Genomic DNA, 16,340 nt, shown 5'->3' with positions numbered 1-16,340 from the left:
ATTCAAAATTTTAAATCTTAAGTTTTCACTTTTAATCAACTCCCTTTATCGTTATTAGTATAAAACAACACTTTAAACTTGATTCTGAGACCTTTCATTTTTTTGTAAAAAATCATGTGAAATTGAACAAAAATTTTGACTTGTAAAGTGGCTAAATCCGCAGTCTGACCAACTTCAAACTGTCATAACTTGATCAAAACTGAACCGATTTTAAGCGGAATGTCATTTTAATCATTATTTGGCATTTTAATTCATTCTGCATTTAAATTTTATTAAATTCTTAAAAAAAAATATTTTTCTCTAGACTCTACTAGATATTGATTTCGATGCTAAGGGTCCCCCCTTGGAAATTTCGAAAATTCAAAATTTTAAATCTCAAGTTTTCACTTTTAAGCAACTCCTTATATCGTAATTAGTATAAAACAACACTTTAAACTTGATTCTGAGACTTTTCATTTTTTTGTAAAAAATCATGTGAAATTGAACAAAAATTTTGACTTGTAAAGTGGCTAAATCCGCAGTCTGACCAACTTCAAACTGTCATAACTTGATCAAAACTGAACCGATTTTTAAGCGGAATGTCATTTTAATCATTATTTGGCATTTTAATTCATTCTGCATTTAAATTTTATTAAATTCTTAAAAAAAAATATTTTTCTCTAGACTCTACTAGATATTGATTTCGATGCTAAGGGTCCCCCCTTGGAAATTTCGAAAATTCAAAATTTTAAATCTCAAGTTTTCACTTTTAAGCAACTCCTTATATCGTAATTAGTATAAAACAACACTTTAAACTTGATTCTGAGACTTTTCATTTTTTTGTAAAAAATCATGTGAAATTGAACAAAAATTTTGACTTGTAAAGTGGCTAAATCCGCAGTCTGACCAACTTCAAACTGTCATAACTTGATCAAATCTGAACCGATTTTCAAGCGGAATGTCATTTTGATCATGATTTAGCCTCTTAATTTATTTTGCATTCAAATATTTTTAAATTCGTTCAAAAAAAATTTTTCAAGTTTCGAAATTGATTAGTTGTTCCGTTACGTACCGGTACTGATACCGGAAGCGAAAGAAAATAACTGAAATAGAACCTTTTACTGAAATAGTTCTTTCTGGACGTACCGGAACCAAAACCGTAGCCAATATTTCTTTCGGTTTGATTCCCTGCTTCAAAGTATCTTTAAACTTTGTATAAAATACGAATATAGTAACTATAAATTTATGTAACCTTCAAAGTAGCTTTCAAACAATTTCTACTATTTATTTATTTATAGACGGTTTCTTAGCTTTGTCTACATAAATATTCAGGAGTGCCACAAAAAACGAAACCAACCGATGTATGGAGTTTTGAGATATTTTCGATTGGATTCGTTTTCTGTGACATCCCTGATTAACAAGGATTTAATAAGCTGGAGCGAATTTGTTATCAATTAAAATGTTAATTATTGTTATTGAAAAATTGAAATTATGTGCAATATTTTGTGCTTACAGTTCCATGGTGAATTTTTGCAATGACCTATCATAAAAGTGGGCGGCATTATGGGAGAGGGCGTGCCACGACAGGTCTACCGCTGTGTCTGTGTGTGTGTGTGTGTGTGTGTGAATGTGAATATGAAATTGGGGAGTTTGGGGTGGAGAGTGTACATAATAATGACTGCCTTTTTGTACGCATGTGTGTGAGTGCGAGTGCGAGTGCAACAACAAAAGTCAAGTCAGTTTATTATTAAAAAATACAAGTACAATAAAAATATATAATAAAAATAATAATAATAATAAGCATCATAATGACGAGCTGGCTTTGTAGTTGTGCTCAATGTGCTCACCGACTACAAAGGCGATGCTAGCGACAATAACACGCTCAGTCACTATGAAGGAGCAGCAGAAGAAGAAGAACAAGCAGAAGAGTGAATAAAATGTGCGAATGCATGTGTGTGTGTGTGTGTGTAATAGAAACGAGAGCACGCCGAGTGGCAAAGCGACAGAGTGGGAAGAGAGAGAGAGAGCGACAGAGAGATGGAGGAAAGAGAAGAGCTTGCTCTCAAGTAGGGTTGCCAACAACATGAATTGCTCATTTAGATTTAGAGAACCACTCGAGGAGCTGTGGAGTGCTCCTCTGTGTATGTGTGTGTGTGTGTACGCGAAAAGCACAAAAAAAAAAAACAAGGACAATTGCGTCGCGTCGAGTGGCCAACAAGTCGCCGAGTCGATTCAAGTCGAGTCGAGTCGCAAAAAAACAATGCCAAACAATTGACGACACAAGCAAAGTGGGCCTGGCCCCTGATTCCAGGTCCCAAAGGAGCAAGTGGCACCTGTGCCTCCTTATCAAGCCTCAACATCAGCCTCAACATCGGCTACGGCAACAGCAACAGCATCTCAGCCATCTCAGCGTATATTTGTCTTTGGCATTTGCTCTTTCAGAGTTTGCCCAGCGGCTTAAGAGGCCATCATCATCATCATTATCATAGTCATCATCGTCATCATTGTATACATCCTCAGCGCTCTTGTCATCCACAACTTGTCGCTGTCTTTATCAGCCAGTCGACAGTCGCAGGTCCAAACATGCGCAGATCACTGGCAATGCCGTAGGGCAACCTTAGGATTAGTCCGGACTTAATATGATAAGCCCTAAGCATCAGCGATCATCGCGGCCTTAACACATCGCGAGTAGCTTACTTAGGACAGATTAAGACGCAGCCCTGGCAAACGGTTTGATCTCTATTTGGATCAACCAACACATTACTTTAAGGATACCCAATAACTGTTATCACCTATACTCGTTATATAATCAGTTTAGTAATGTTCCAATCTCTCTATTAGTTTAACAAATTAACGTTTTATTTAAATGAAACCGAGTTAGGCAACTTTTACGGGGAATTCTTCTAAATAATGTCTCAATGATTTATGAATATAATAAGACTTATCTTTAAGATATTAAGAATATAAAATTGGATTTTAGCAGTCCAATATAATATTACATCATATAATGCTTTATACAAATTAAATAATTTTATTAATAAGTATTATCAACAACATCTTAAATTATGTAACAAAATCATAAATATTAGGTACTGTGTTACATCAGTATATTAAAAATAGTAACAATAATAATTGAATAAATATGCCTATATTTCAGCGTCATGACCTTTTCATAAAATCTTATTTCAATAAAGAAACTCTACGATTCATATTTTATTTCTAGCAATATCTTAAGATATGTAAAAATTAACAATAAATTCGAGTTAATTCTTACCTATTTGAAGATCATTTAGTGCTGGCTTTAAAATATATATCCGAATAACTAATACTCATATATTTTCGATAAATAATAATCTTTTTTCAGATTAAGTTTCGCTCTTGAAAGGAGTAAAGGTCTAGTTCTTTTTGTTGAAATATACACATTTATGTTGATAAATTAACTCTTGCGATTTGATATAGATGCAAGACCTGATCAGTGTGCAGGTTTGTTCAGTGATCTGAGTGGCCGTCGGAGCATTGGCCCAAGCTAATTGCTCAGCCATTGTCCAAACAATGACGCGGTTCAAAACTTTCAACACTTGATTTAATTAGCGCGCTAATGATCAAAACCGATCGCTGTCGATCATTGACGATCGGGCCGCTAATTTAAGTCGCGCCCCGACCAAAACAAAATTGACCAAGTCATTGTGTTAATTGCGTAGAACAACGCCACAGAGATAAAAAGAGAGGGGTATAGCAATTGTTACAGAGACAGCGATAGCGATAGAGATGGTCAGCGTGATCGTCATGTGGAGAAAACGTCGACATCATGATATTGGCTAATCGAGAATAATTGCTTGATGATGCTCGTCACCGCCGCCTCAGGGCAGGGTCAAAGGCAGGCACACAAAGGTATTGAACAGGGTCTAGAGGGTTGCACGAGGCAGATAGAAAGAGAGAGACAGATAGAGAGAGAGAGAGAGAGCAGGAATTAATGGAAACTAAATTTGTCAAAGGTATTAACAACGATAGAAACCTCGTCCCGTTTTCGGCTGGTTCTTTTCTGTTTCATCTGTGTGTGGATGTAAACACGAGGCCGTCAAACAATAACTGTTGACAGCTCGTAAATTAATAATTTCGCACAGGGCCAGAAAAGGCCATAGAGCAAGCGACAAGCTGAGCAACCATAAAGCGGCAACTGAGGAATCCACATTGGATGGGCACAGGAACAGGAAAACAGTAGCCCCGACTTTAGACCAGGAGCAGGGGCGCAAATTAGCCGCGTTTCCGCCTCGTTCTCGTTCTCTTGATCGGCAGCGTCTGTGTCACTCCGTCCGTCTCTCTGTCCATCTGACTGACACTTTGACTTCCTGTGGCCTTTCCCATCCCTCGTCTTTACATCGACTCAGACTGAGGCTTCAGTCTCTCTTTCAATCTCTATTGTACGGCGACTCTTTTCAGTATAGTATATTAATTTCATGCATTTCCAATTGCTTCGGCAATTCTCAATGTATTTTGGTAAAACAAATTTCAAATAGAAATCAAAACAAATTTCGTTACGCATCTCACTTTTTGTCTATATATAGAGCACAACTTGTTTTGATAGTTGCCGACCCGCCAAAGGACGACCCGATTTCCAGTCAAAGGAAGCATACAAAATACAACTAACTCAACTAATTAATTGCTTTCAAATTTACTTAAAATCTCACACAAGATTTTAAACTAAGCATCAAACTGCTTGTACTAAAGGACTTAATATATTCTCAGGAAACTAAATATATTTACGTATTTTTCATTTTTAATGTCTATAAGATTACAGAAACTCAATACATATTTGTTGATAATTCCAATTTTTTTTAAATATTTACGAAAAAGATTTAAGTTCGAAAGGGAAGCACAGAATCGCAACTAGACTTTTATCTCATTGTCTAGCTAAAATTAATAACTGAGCAACATTTTGTTTTGTATTGTTTTGATTGAATATTCAAAAAGTTTATTTTTTTAACTTTACTGGACTGTATTTGAATAAATTTGAAGCTCCAAACAAGATGCTAAGGAGTCAGAAAATATGTCCAAGCTTAATTAGCTGCCAATAATGAATTTGTAAAAGTAACATTTTTTATATTTCTTAGATCATATGTAGCCAATACTAATTGTTGTTTCTAAATATAATACTATTTTTCTAAAAGTTTCATGGGGAAAGTATGGAAAAAATGGAAAGTGATGGAATAAAGTTAATTCTGAATCAAAATAGAAGCCAAATAATAATAAAGTGAACATTCCGAAAGGAAATCGGTTAGGATTTGACATAGTTATAATAGTTTGAAGTTTTTGAACAAGTGTCAAGGGGAAATGGACAGTGACAGGAAAAATAGCATTTTTCAATTTGAGTGAAAAATCAAAAAAGAGTCCAAATAATAATCGGCTTTTGATTTATTTTCACATCAATACAATTTGGTGAATTAATTAAAAGCGATGTGGAAAAATTGGCTTGTGTTATATTTCAGATTTATATATGATTATACTGATAAAAATAGACGGGTTTTAAGAATCTAATATTCTTCATAGAAAACAAATGTTTTACAATTAAGAGGTTTTCAATATTTTTATGGACTGTAAACGCATTTTTTAGATAAATGGTCTTAAAATTATGAGTTTTGTCTCAAAACAAAGCATTTTCGCCAAGTAAAAATGAGTCGAAAGTACACGTTTATTTTTACCAGTTTAGGAAATCAATAAAACATTAAAACCTGTATAATGAAGTAAACAATATTCACTGTAAGATTTTGAAATAAAAGAATAGGAATCTACGGAATCATTCATATGATAAAGTTAAAGTCCGAAATCAAAGCTTTCTAGACTGTTGTGTATTGAGTGACAGGATAAAATAACGCCGAAGACTGTGCTACACATTTTGCATGTATAAAAAGAAGCTTCAAAGCGGTGGGGAAGGTAGTGGGAAGAGTATAGGGGTCAGGGGCAGAGTTAGAGACATTTGATACGATGTGACAAACAACTTTCATCGCCATATGGCAATTTATAAGCATGACTTGTTGAACTCGGGGATCCAGAAGATCGGAAGCTGTTGGGGGCTGAAGACTGAGAAACTGCCACATCATTGCATCAAAGGCAATGTCAAAATGTGAATCAAGCTAATTTGTTGCAATGAAGCTTACAGAATGAGGCAGCAAATGGGAAAAAAAAAGAGATCGCAGATCAATGTGAGGGGTAAGCAAACGGAATTGAGTTTGACAGCTATTTATGGTGGCGATCGACAGTTGGACAGATCAAAGCGTGGGCTGGACAGACAGACAGACAGACAGTGAGTGAAAAGTGTGGGAAATGCGTTTTCTAAGAAATACTCGTATCGTATCCGGAAAGAGTCCAACAGACAATGGCGCATTGTGTTAAGGACGTTTGTCGGTTGCGTCTCCCAGCAAGTGTGTCAACCTGTCCCTGTCCACTGTCCACTGTCCCTGCCTCTTCCTCCGTCTTGCGTTTGTACCTGGGCCGAGTTCAACTTCCCTTTATCATTACCATTTCCCAATTCCAACTCCAATCCCAAACCCATTTCCCATTACGTTTGTTTGTTGTTCATTTTCATTTTCGCTTTGGCTGTTACAATTTTAATGCGTCTCCGTCTTCGTCGTGTCCGTCTCTTTCAGTGGCTCAAACGGCATAATAAAGCAAGCCCAGATTCAGACACAAAGCCCTGTGAATGGACGCACTACACTGAAAAAAATAATCAACTTTTAGAATCAAGAACATGCATCTTAAATATTTTGTTCTGAAAATAAGACCATTTTAAGACCATTTTAATAATACTGAGAATATTAATCTAAAAAATCTTCTAAAAGAATAAAAATCTTAAAAAGTAAAAAAATTTACTATTTCATATGAAACAAGTAGTGGGGTTAGAGTCGCCGGTTCAGTTAATAATAACAGTTATAAAATTACCAAGACAGAATAAAATGCTTAAAAATCAAGGCTGCAAACTGGTTCCGAACCGAACCTCGCTGAACCGGTTCGGTTCGGGTTTTTAAGCAATCCGTACCGGATCATGAGCCGAACATTTGATGTTGTATACTCCGTGAACCCGAACCGGAATCGAACCCATTTCTTAAATAAAAGGTTCGGTTCGAAAAAAAATGATTACATTCCTTTTATTAGTGATGTAAACATACATCGAAGTATAGACAACTCGAATATCGTGAAAGCGAAGATATATCGATTTGATTGAATCGAATTTCAAGAAAACAGCGACAACTCACTGGAGTTTGTTCATCAAAGTTCATTTTTAGCACTAAATGATCTTTAATCGAAACTTTTCATGGAATTTAGTGCTTATCGAGAAGTGAAGTGAATTCAATCGCTCGGAAACAAAATATAAAATATATATATATAATATAACATTAAAGATCATAAAATAATAGGTCATTCAATTTAGACTATTATATTTATATATATTTTTTTTTTAATGTACTGCGATATAAAAATCAAGAAAAATTATATAAAAAAAATATATATTTTTTTGACACATAATTGATCCAAGGTGCGAACCCAAACCTTGGGTTTAGGAGGTATATATACCGGTTTGCGAACCGAGTCTAAGACTTCCTCTATTGTTCGATACATCGAACCGAACCTTTACCAAAAATGTTGGTGGTTCGCAGCCTTGGTAGAAATAAACAATTATAAATTGAAATATCATTTTTAATTTTTTTTTTTTACTTGAATTTTAAAAACATTTATTATGGTAGAACATTAAACTAAAATGTGTTTTCTTGCCTTAAGAATGTTGTGCTCTCGACCAAAATCTTGATTTTATAACATTTTTTTTCTTAGTGTACGAGTAAATGCATGCATGCGTGCCTCTATAGAAATATTTACTATGTGCCACATGCGTCGCGTCGTATGCCAGTCAAAACTAAGGCAACTAATGAATTTTCATAGCGATTCCTGCGGGAATGCCAATGGCTTTCAACGCCGTGTTGCTGCTGACGCATCTAGACACACCATGGAAGCCACAAATCTACAGCAGACCGACCGACAGAGAGACACAGTCAGGTCCAGCCCATAGAGCCACCCAACAACAACAACAACAACAAAAAGGAAACAGAAACCGCAGCGCACGTTTCACCCGGCAAGGGGGAGTGGGTGGGGGTGAGGGTGGGTCAGAGGAGGGGGGCAAAAGCTATTCAACCAAATGTTGTATAAATGTAATTCAATACTTTTTTCAATCTTGTTTCTGTTGTAGTTCACATTGTTGTTGTTCTTGCACAGAACAATGTGAAAGAGAGAGACAGAAAGTGAGAGCGAGAGAGTGGGAGAGTGGGAGAAAAATGTTGCTAACACACATTGGTACAACAAATTGGAAACACATTTTACCCTCCAATTACTTAAATACAATACTTACTGCGATTGCAGACAACAACAACATGACAGTGGTGGGAAGTGTGGGTGGGAGAGGGGGGAGGAGAAGCTGTTACTGTGACCAGAGTCATTTACAGTATGGCAAAAGTTGTTTAAGCATCGAAAAGTTGACTAACTACTTACAAATAAAATATGATTATAATTAATGATTCTGTTGATTATGAAAACATTTTTAACTCTTACTTTTTTACATTATATTTTCTTTCTATCTTACTTAAAAATTAACTATAACATTCGTGGTTATACTCAACTATAAACGTTATGTCAAAATCAAAAAAATATGTTAAAATATACCTTATGACATTATATTTTCATAAAATTACCAAAACTTCATAATGATCATGAGAATATGGAAATCAAAATGAAAACTGTTTTAAATTTGTAAAACAATTTAAATAAATAATTGAACTTAATATTTGATTATTTATTTATAAAGGTAAAATGGCATTAGCAATATAATAATAATGTCAATATGGCGTCTGTTTAACGATTTCGTTCAGTTTGGTCGATCACTGCAAGCTATCGATAAACGCACGTGAGTTATCGCATACGCACACTGTGCACATTTTAACAACAGTTTCATCGTTTATGGGGACAATTTCATGATTTCTTAAATTTGTGAATCCAAAATTTTCCTCTGTTTTTATAAATACAACATAAAATTTTGCAAACAGCTTCTTAAACATAAAAGTGAAGTTGGTTGAGATTTATTATTTGCTGAAATATGACGGAAGTTCAATTTAGGCCAAAAATGCAAATCTCCAAAATTTAATGAAATGATTTCGCGAAATGTACGCCGTTTAAACAGAGTAAGTATTGTTGTTTTATGAAAACTAACTCACACACATATGAATATATGTGTATTTTTAAGATTGTGTGCATGTCGTGTGCTTGTCTGTCAATGTGTCAGTCAGTCAGTCCTGTCATGCACGCTTCACGCCAACAGGTCTCTAATTTCATGCGTCTTCTCTGTCTCCCTTTCTCTCTCTCAAAGTTTATCTCTTCTCTCACTCGCACTCACATGCATTTATGTATTGTGCCGAATTTACTTTGCTTTTCCTATGCGTGTGTCATCAAAAGGATGAATGAATAAATGAATGAAGGCTAGTGTACTCAACCCCACCAACTCCCCGCCCACCAGGAAAATGCTGCCTCCTCTCTCCAGAGAGTTTTCGTGTTTTGTACGCGCTAATAGATTTTCTATTACCTACATAGGGCATCGCATCCTTGCCGCCTCCTGCCACCAATCGCCCACCCCTCCATGTTCAGTTCACATGCATGAACGAATTTTCATTTTACGCTCGCCAAACGCGAGAGATGCTCTGCCGCTGCGCTGCTACTGCGCTGCTGACGTTGCTGATGCCGCTGCGGCGGATTCCCAACGGAATCGACATCAACGCAAAATTATTATTATTATCATTATTAAAAGAGTCGATGTCGAGTCGGGCAAAGAGCCAAATCCGAGCTGCCCAAATGCGTATAAGATGCCACATGCCAAGCGGCAACCGACGACCAAGGGTGGTCCAGGGTGGGGTGGGGGTGGCGATGCGGTTGCGGGCTTTGCTTCCACCCCCTTTGGTAAACCGCAGCGGTAACCGCAGCAGGAACCTTTCTTTGTTTCTCTTACACATGTCAATATTAGATTTAAGATTTGGGCGAAAGTTAAATGGGTTACAGCGTGCTGGATGCGGGAAGGGAAGGAGCAGGAGAGGTTATACACTTGTACATCGGTTGCAATTGAAACAAATTGTAATTAAATGAATGTATCAGAGGCAAGTACGTTGGCATGGGTGTACAGAGTGGGGTCCAAGATCCAGGATTTTGGAGAAAATAGTTCGAACCATATAGCTCGACAGGTTCGAGGTTCCAATTCAATTTTAGACATTCCTATCCTTGTTTTTTTTTTTAATTTTTAAGCTAATAAAATGATTTAGTCTCCAATAATGTCGCAATATTAAAAAGGCACGAAGTTTATGAAGTTACTTCGTTCTTTGTACAATCATCTTCATTTTTTGATTTCATTAAATAACTTTCAAGATTATCATGCGATTGTGCTTAAAATTTTAGGTAGTAGTTTCAAAATTGCGTGTAAATGTATTTCGCATTTTACAGAGTTCTTTCATTGGGATTTTCAAATTCAATTCAAACCCAACTTCTATTTTTGTAGCGTAACGTCATCGCGTACTTTTACTTAAATCTTTGAATCATAAAGGTAGATGGTTTTTATTTTTAACTAAATATAGTCCAACAAATTTGCTACTCAGATATAAACAACAATTTGTAAATATACGACTTTTTCAAACTTTTTGTTGCATTTTATCGTACGAATGTCACCTCGTAACCTCGCTGATTTAATAATAGATTCTTTTAAATGCTTACATGAAACACATTTCTCCTTAAAGATCCTTTGTAGTTTTGAAATACAGGGCTTAAAAAAAATGTTAATTTGCCTTCCACACCTTTGCACAAAGCTGGCTACGCTCCTGATCAGAGGCAGCAGCATCCTCAGTCACCATGTCAACCCGTGCGTCACATGGCAAGGGTGTGGCACAAGTCCGGAAGGGGGGCATGATGTGAAAACTTGTGCACGTTGTGGCCGCAAGCTATTTGCACTTATCCAGGATTAATAAAAGTGCTACATTAAACTGCGTAAACAATGTAAAAAAATTAATAATTGGGACAAAAACGTAACTGATTACATTAATTTATACAAATGTAATCGATTTGCCACCCTATTAATTAAATTGAACAACAATCAAATTAATTCAAGGGTGGGCGTTTCGTAGGCGGGAGTGGAGAGCAGCTGTTGTGACCCAATAAAAAAAATGTTACATTCATATATTTCAATTAATAAATAAAATCTACAACATAAACAACAACTTGATTTAATTATTCTTTTTCGAAATTTAAATAGTTGAACTGGCGCCATCTACACTACCATCATTGCAGGTCGCTACGCGTTGCCAACTATGACAAAGTATCGATTGCAGATAATTATCGCTTCGCAGGTTTAAAGTTGGGCAGTTGATAACTCAAAAAATATCAATATCGATCATATTTCGATATTAATTAATATCAATTTTCATCAGAAAAAATATTGCTCTTAAATATGTTATCGCTATACACATCGATATTTTATCTACAGCCCTGTTTTGATGCAACACTAAAAACATCTGTGTATGTTTTGTTTTTGGCGCGCTTTTCCACAATTGTTATGCGTGTGTGTTTGTGTGTGCGCGCGTGAACGATTAAAGTAAAATTGAAGAAAAGTAAAGTGCGCTGCAATTAACGTAGAAATATAAACGAAAGTCGAATCAAGTGTCATAAGATGCCAGCCGGCATTGTGAAAACGCCAAATTCTGGACGTGCTAAAGACGCGAATGCGGCGAAATCCGCAGAACGCAATGCCAACAACAACAGCAACAACACGGGCAGCGGTGGCAAGAAGTTTGTGCAGACGCGTCTGCCCTTCAAGCTGATAACGCCTGTGGCAAAGACTGCGGCAGCAGCCACAACATCATCAGCAACTCCATCTTCATCAGCATCACCATCATCATCGTCATCATCATTGGCTGCAGCTGCGTCCACTGTTGTGGTCGTTGACTTGGAGGAAGTGGAGCGGGAACGGGAACCACGTAAACGAAAGCTGTCCTACGGCTGCGACAAGGAGTCGGACACGGAGCAGCTGCGCCGCTCCAACAGCAAAGAGAATCTGGAACTGGGCGTGGCAGCGCTAACGCCCAGCAAGAAGCCCAAGACTCTGCAGTCCGAGGATGTCGTGGAGCTGATCGATGACGAGGATGAGGAGGACGCGGCTGTTGCGGACAGCGCTGCCACGAAGATCAAGGAGAAGAAGCCTTCTTCGGAGAGCGTCAGTCATCCGTTGCCTGTCCAGATCAAATTGCCGCTGAGCAATAAACGTTCCAAGCGTCGCAAGTCGTTGAAGAAGGCGGAGTCTGTGGAGAATGCGCCTCTGGCCAAGATCCCGCTGGCAGTTGAGCGCAGTGACTCCAGTGACGATATCGAGGCCATTGCCGAGGAGCTGAATCCCCAGAAGCGTCCCAAGGTGGTGGAGACTGAGACTGAGACAGCGAAGGCGACGGAGTCCAAAGCAAAGGCCAAGACACCTGTGCCGGCAAAGAAACAAACGGAGAAAGAGAAAGAGTCCAAGAAAGTAGTAAAAGCGATTGAGGAGCCGGAGTCAAAGATGGATGTGGACTCGGATGAGGCGCTTGTAGAGAGCGACTGCGAGTCCAAGTCGGAAGAGGTTGCTAGCACGGATGCGGATGCAGATGCGGACATGGACGTGGACACGGACACGCTGAACAAGACGTCCCCAGAGAAAGAGGACAGGGGGGAGAAGGTAGAGGATAAGGAGGACAAAGAGGACAAATCCAGCTGCGCTGTGGCCGACAAGTCACAGACTCTGACGGCCAAGCAGCTGCGGCTGATGGAGCAGCGACGCAAGGCGCGTGAGGAGAAGGAGCGCAAGTTGCAGGAGGAGCGTCGCCTCAAGCAGCAGGAGAAGGAGCAGCGGGAGCAGCAAAAGAAAGCGGAGCGCGAACAAAAGGAGGAGCAGCGGCGCAAGGAGCGCGAGGATAAGGAGCAAGTGAAGCGACAGGAGCGCGAGGAGAAGGAACGCAAACGCCAAGCCGAGGTGGACAAAAAGGATGAAGAGAAACGCAAACGCAACGAGGCCAAGGAGGAGGTGCAGCGCAAAAAGGACGAAGAGCGTCGCCGCAAGGAGCAGGAGAAGGAGGAGGCCGAACAGAAGAAGAAACGCGCCGCCGCCTCGTTCACCAAATTCTTTGTGGCCAAGCAACCGAGGCAGTCGATGGGCGGATCCCTGGATCAGGATCAGAACAGCTGCGACAGCGGCCCCAGCAATGGCAACAGTCAATCGCTGGCCTTTCGCCCATTCCAAATCAAGGACGACATGATCATGGCACCCGTCATCCGGGCCACAATCGCCAGCGACACGCGCAACCAACTGGATCGTCTCTTCCACGACGATGAGGACGACGACGAGGATCTGAACGAGAGCATTGGACGCGTCAAGCGTCCCACTCGCACCCAGCTGTACCTGGGCGAACTGAGTCTGGCCAGGCACAAGCCGCTGAGCAGCAAACGCGATGCCCGGCTGCAGAGACGCGCCAAGGACGAGGAGGAGGATGACGATGTCCAGGTGGTTGGTAAGTATCCTAAAAAAGAATATCTAACCCCAAAAGAGGCAAGATTAACTGAGATACCTTATATCTGAGTAAAGAATTCAGTAAATAGATCAATACTAGTTTCCATTTAAAAAAAACATGTTTTATAATTAGATCTATATAAACAGATTATAAAAGAACAATTCAATTTCAATATTTATATAAAAGTCAATTTAAATGTTTTATAATATCGAGATCCCGACCATAGGATACCAATTACTTATATCGATATATATAAAAGTACTTTAAAGATATTACTGGTATTACTTTGAAATAATTAAATCGCCATATCTGCCGTTCTACTTGTCCGGTCTTGATGCGATTCAGTGGGTTAATAGATAATACATTAATTACCACAAATATAGATCCCTAAATAATTATTTGATATCAATATAAATGTATAGATTTTGAAATACTGAATTTCGTGGCAGTTCCATTTTTATATGAATTTGTTGTAATAAAAGATAAAATAATGAAAAATAAATAATGGTAAACAATAATCAATGACCAAAATGAGCTGACAACTTTTAACGTAAATGCTCCTTACAGATGATCTGGCAAATGCCGGCACACCCATTGTGGAGGAGCGTGCCAAGCAGCTGCCCTGGATGCGTGCCAAGTATTTGCACTTTGCGGACAACCGACGTCCGCCCTATTATGGCACCTGGCGCAAGCGCAGCCAGATGATCAGCGCAAGACGTCCACTGGGACAGGATAAGGTAGTGTATATGAACACCTCATCCAAGATTAGTTATAATATTTATGTGTAATCCATTGCAGGCTCACTTTGACTATGAGGTGGACTCGGATTGCGAGTGGGAGGAGGAGGAGCCGGGTGAATCGTTGAGTGCCAGTGAGGATGAGAAGGAGCGTGAGTCCGAGGAGGAGTCGGAGGAGGAATACAATGAATGGTTTGTGCCCCATGGCCATCTCAGTGATGAGGAGCTGCAAAACGATGGCGAGCTCGAGGATGGCAACACACGCGAGGCGCAAAAGGCCAAGCTGCAGGTGCTGCAACAGGAGTTTGCCCAGGAGATGAAGAAACAGACCAAAAAGATAAAGCCTCGCTTGCTGGGACCCGTCTGGCTGGACGAGAACGGCAACAAGTCCCAGCTATGTCCAGCTGTCTTCACACAGACCATCGACATGTACGGTTGCTGGCTGCTTCAGCCGCTGACGTTGGAGCCGCCGCCGGAGCTGGTGCGGGAGGAGGAGCCGCTCGAGGAAACGAAGGCCAAGCCCATGGTGCTGCAGCTGGATGAGCCATTGCTGCAGCAGCTGGTGCGTCTAGTCCATGGCAACAGCAATGCCAAGGTCTTTCTCATCTCCGAGTATATGGAGTATTTGAAGACACAGATGACGCAGGAGACACAAGCTCTGCCCTCCAAGACACTTATCCGTGAGAAGTTCGATGAGCTGGCCAGCTGGAAGCCCGTCGTCGTGGACACTGTTAGCGACACAAAGAAATCCAAGAAGCCCAAGAAACGCCTCTGCTGGGTGGTCAACGCTGAAATGCTACAAAAGTATAAACTAGACGACCTGACGCTTCAGAATCAATGGAACTATACGCTCACACCCAAAGCCAGCAAGGCGGACACTTCGTTGCGCGATCCGACGCCACCGCCAGAGTCAACTGAGGCGAGCGGCACACCCAAGTCCAACCAAGATATCCAAAAGCTAACCAAGCGCGGCGAATCAACGCCATCGACGCCCACAACATCCACATGCTCACCCTCGACAGTTGCCTCGAGCACCAAGAAACGTGGCACACTCCTCATGTCTGTGGCACGGGATCAGCAGTTCCATGCCCCCACCAAGAATGCTCTCATCAGTCAATATCTGCGCAAGCAGAACGATGAACCGACAGCCCCCGAAAGCAAACACTCTTCCTCGCCAGCACCTCCTCCCGTCATCGTTGATGATGTTGTGCTGCTTTCCGATTAGGCTGAGGATCTAATCCCAGAGTTACCTCAGCCGTTTACCTCTTCCGCTTATACATAATTATATATTTGTCGCCTCACGTACGTAGTCTGTAAGTTCGCCTAGCCGTAGTGTTCACTGTACTAGCCGTGTACGTTCCACATTTGTGTCGTCAACGATGATCGGCAATCCAAATAACGCAATATCCACTTGGATTGCTCCATTGTCCGTCAGCTCGGCCTTTATCTACGAGTAGAATATGATTTTTTTTTCGATCCGTATGTATTTCCACAATAAGAAATAAATTTTGTTTATTATTTATAACTAAATGATACAAAAAATCGTTCAAAAATTATGTTTTTCTTCTAATATATATAATTTTTTTTACTTTTGCAACGATCTGATAATTGCAACGTGCCTGTGGTTGAATTTTAATTTTTTTAACGCCAAATTGCGTAATCTTTTTATAGCTTGCAAGTTGATATTATATATAGTATATCGGATGTGTACGCAATGGTTAAGAGTGCTCTTTCCGTTATGTTGTAAGCAGCGGCGCCAAGAAGTCGCACAATTAATCTAAGCAATCTTTAGTTGAAATTGAATTTAATTAAAAACATTGACAAAAAATCACTTTTTTAATCGTAGTTTTTTATTTTTGCAATTTATTTTAAATTAATTTAATTATATATTAAATATACATTTAATTAATACGCCCGACAAAAAAAAATTGCTGAAGATGTAAATAAGTTGTTTCACAATTGTAATCTTATAAATTTTCTTTTGCTATCGATGTTTTTGTTGTGTCAGTATGTGTGTGTG

General features: G+C 39.4%; 1 protein-coding gene across 1 annotated transcript; it reads left to right on the top strand.

The window, feature by feature from the left end:
* Positions 1 to 11,615: 11,615 nt before the first annotated feature.
* On the top strand, positions 11,616 to 15,850 carry LOC117794168 (chromatin assembly factor 1 subunit A). Its single transcript, XM_034634684.1, has 3 exons — positions 11,616 to 13,583; positions 14,151 to 14,320; positions 14,382 to 15,850. Exons 1-3 carry the CDS (start codon positions 11,720 to 11,722, stop codon positions 15,543 to 15,545), a joined length of 3,198 nt encoding a protein of 1,065 aa, XP_034490575.1. The 5' UTR covers positions 11,616 to 11,719; the 3' UTR covers positions 15,546 to 15,850.
* Positions 15,851 to 16,340: the final 490 nt, after the last annotated feature.

The sequence above is a fragment of the Drosophila innubila genome, chromosome X (assembly GCF_004354385.1).
Source record: "Drosophila innubila isolate TH190305 chromosome X, UK_Dinn_1.0, whole genome shotgun sequence".
NCBI lineage: Eukaryota > Metazoa > Arthropoda > Insecta > Diptera > Drosophilidae > Drosophila > Drosophila innubila.
This window is presented reverse-complemented; position numbering and strand designations above follow the sequence as displayed.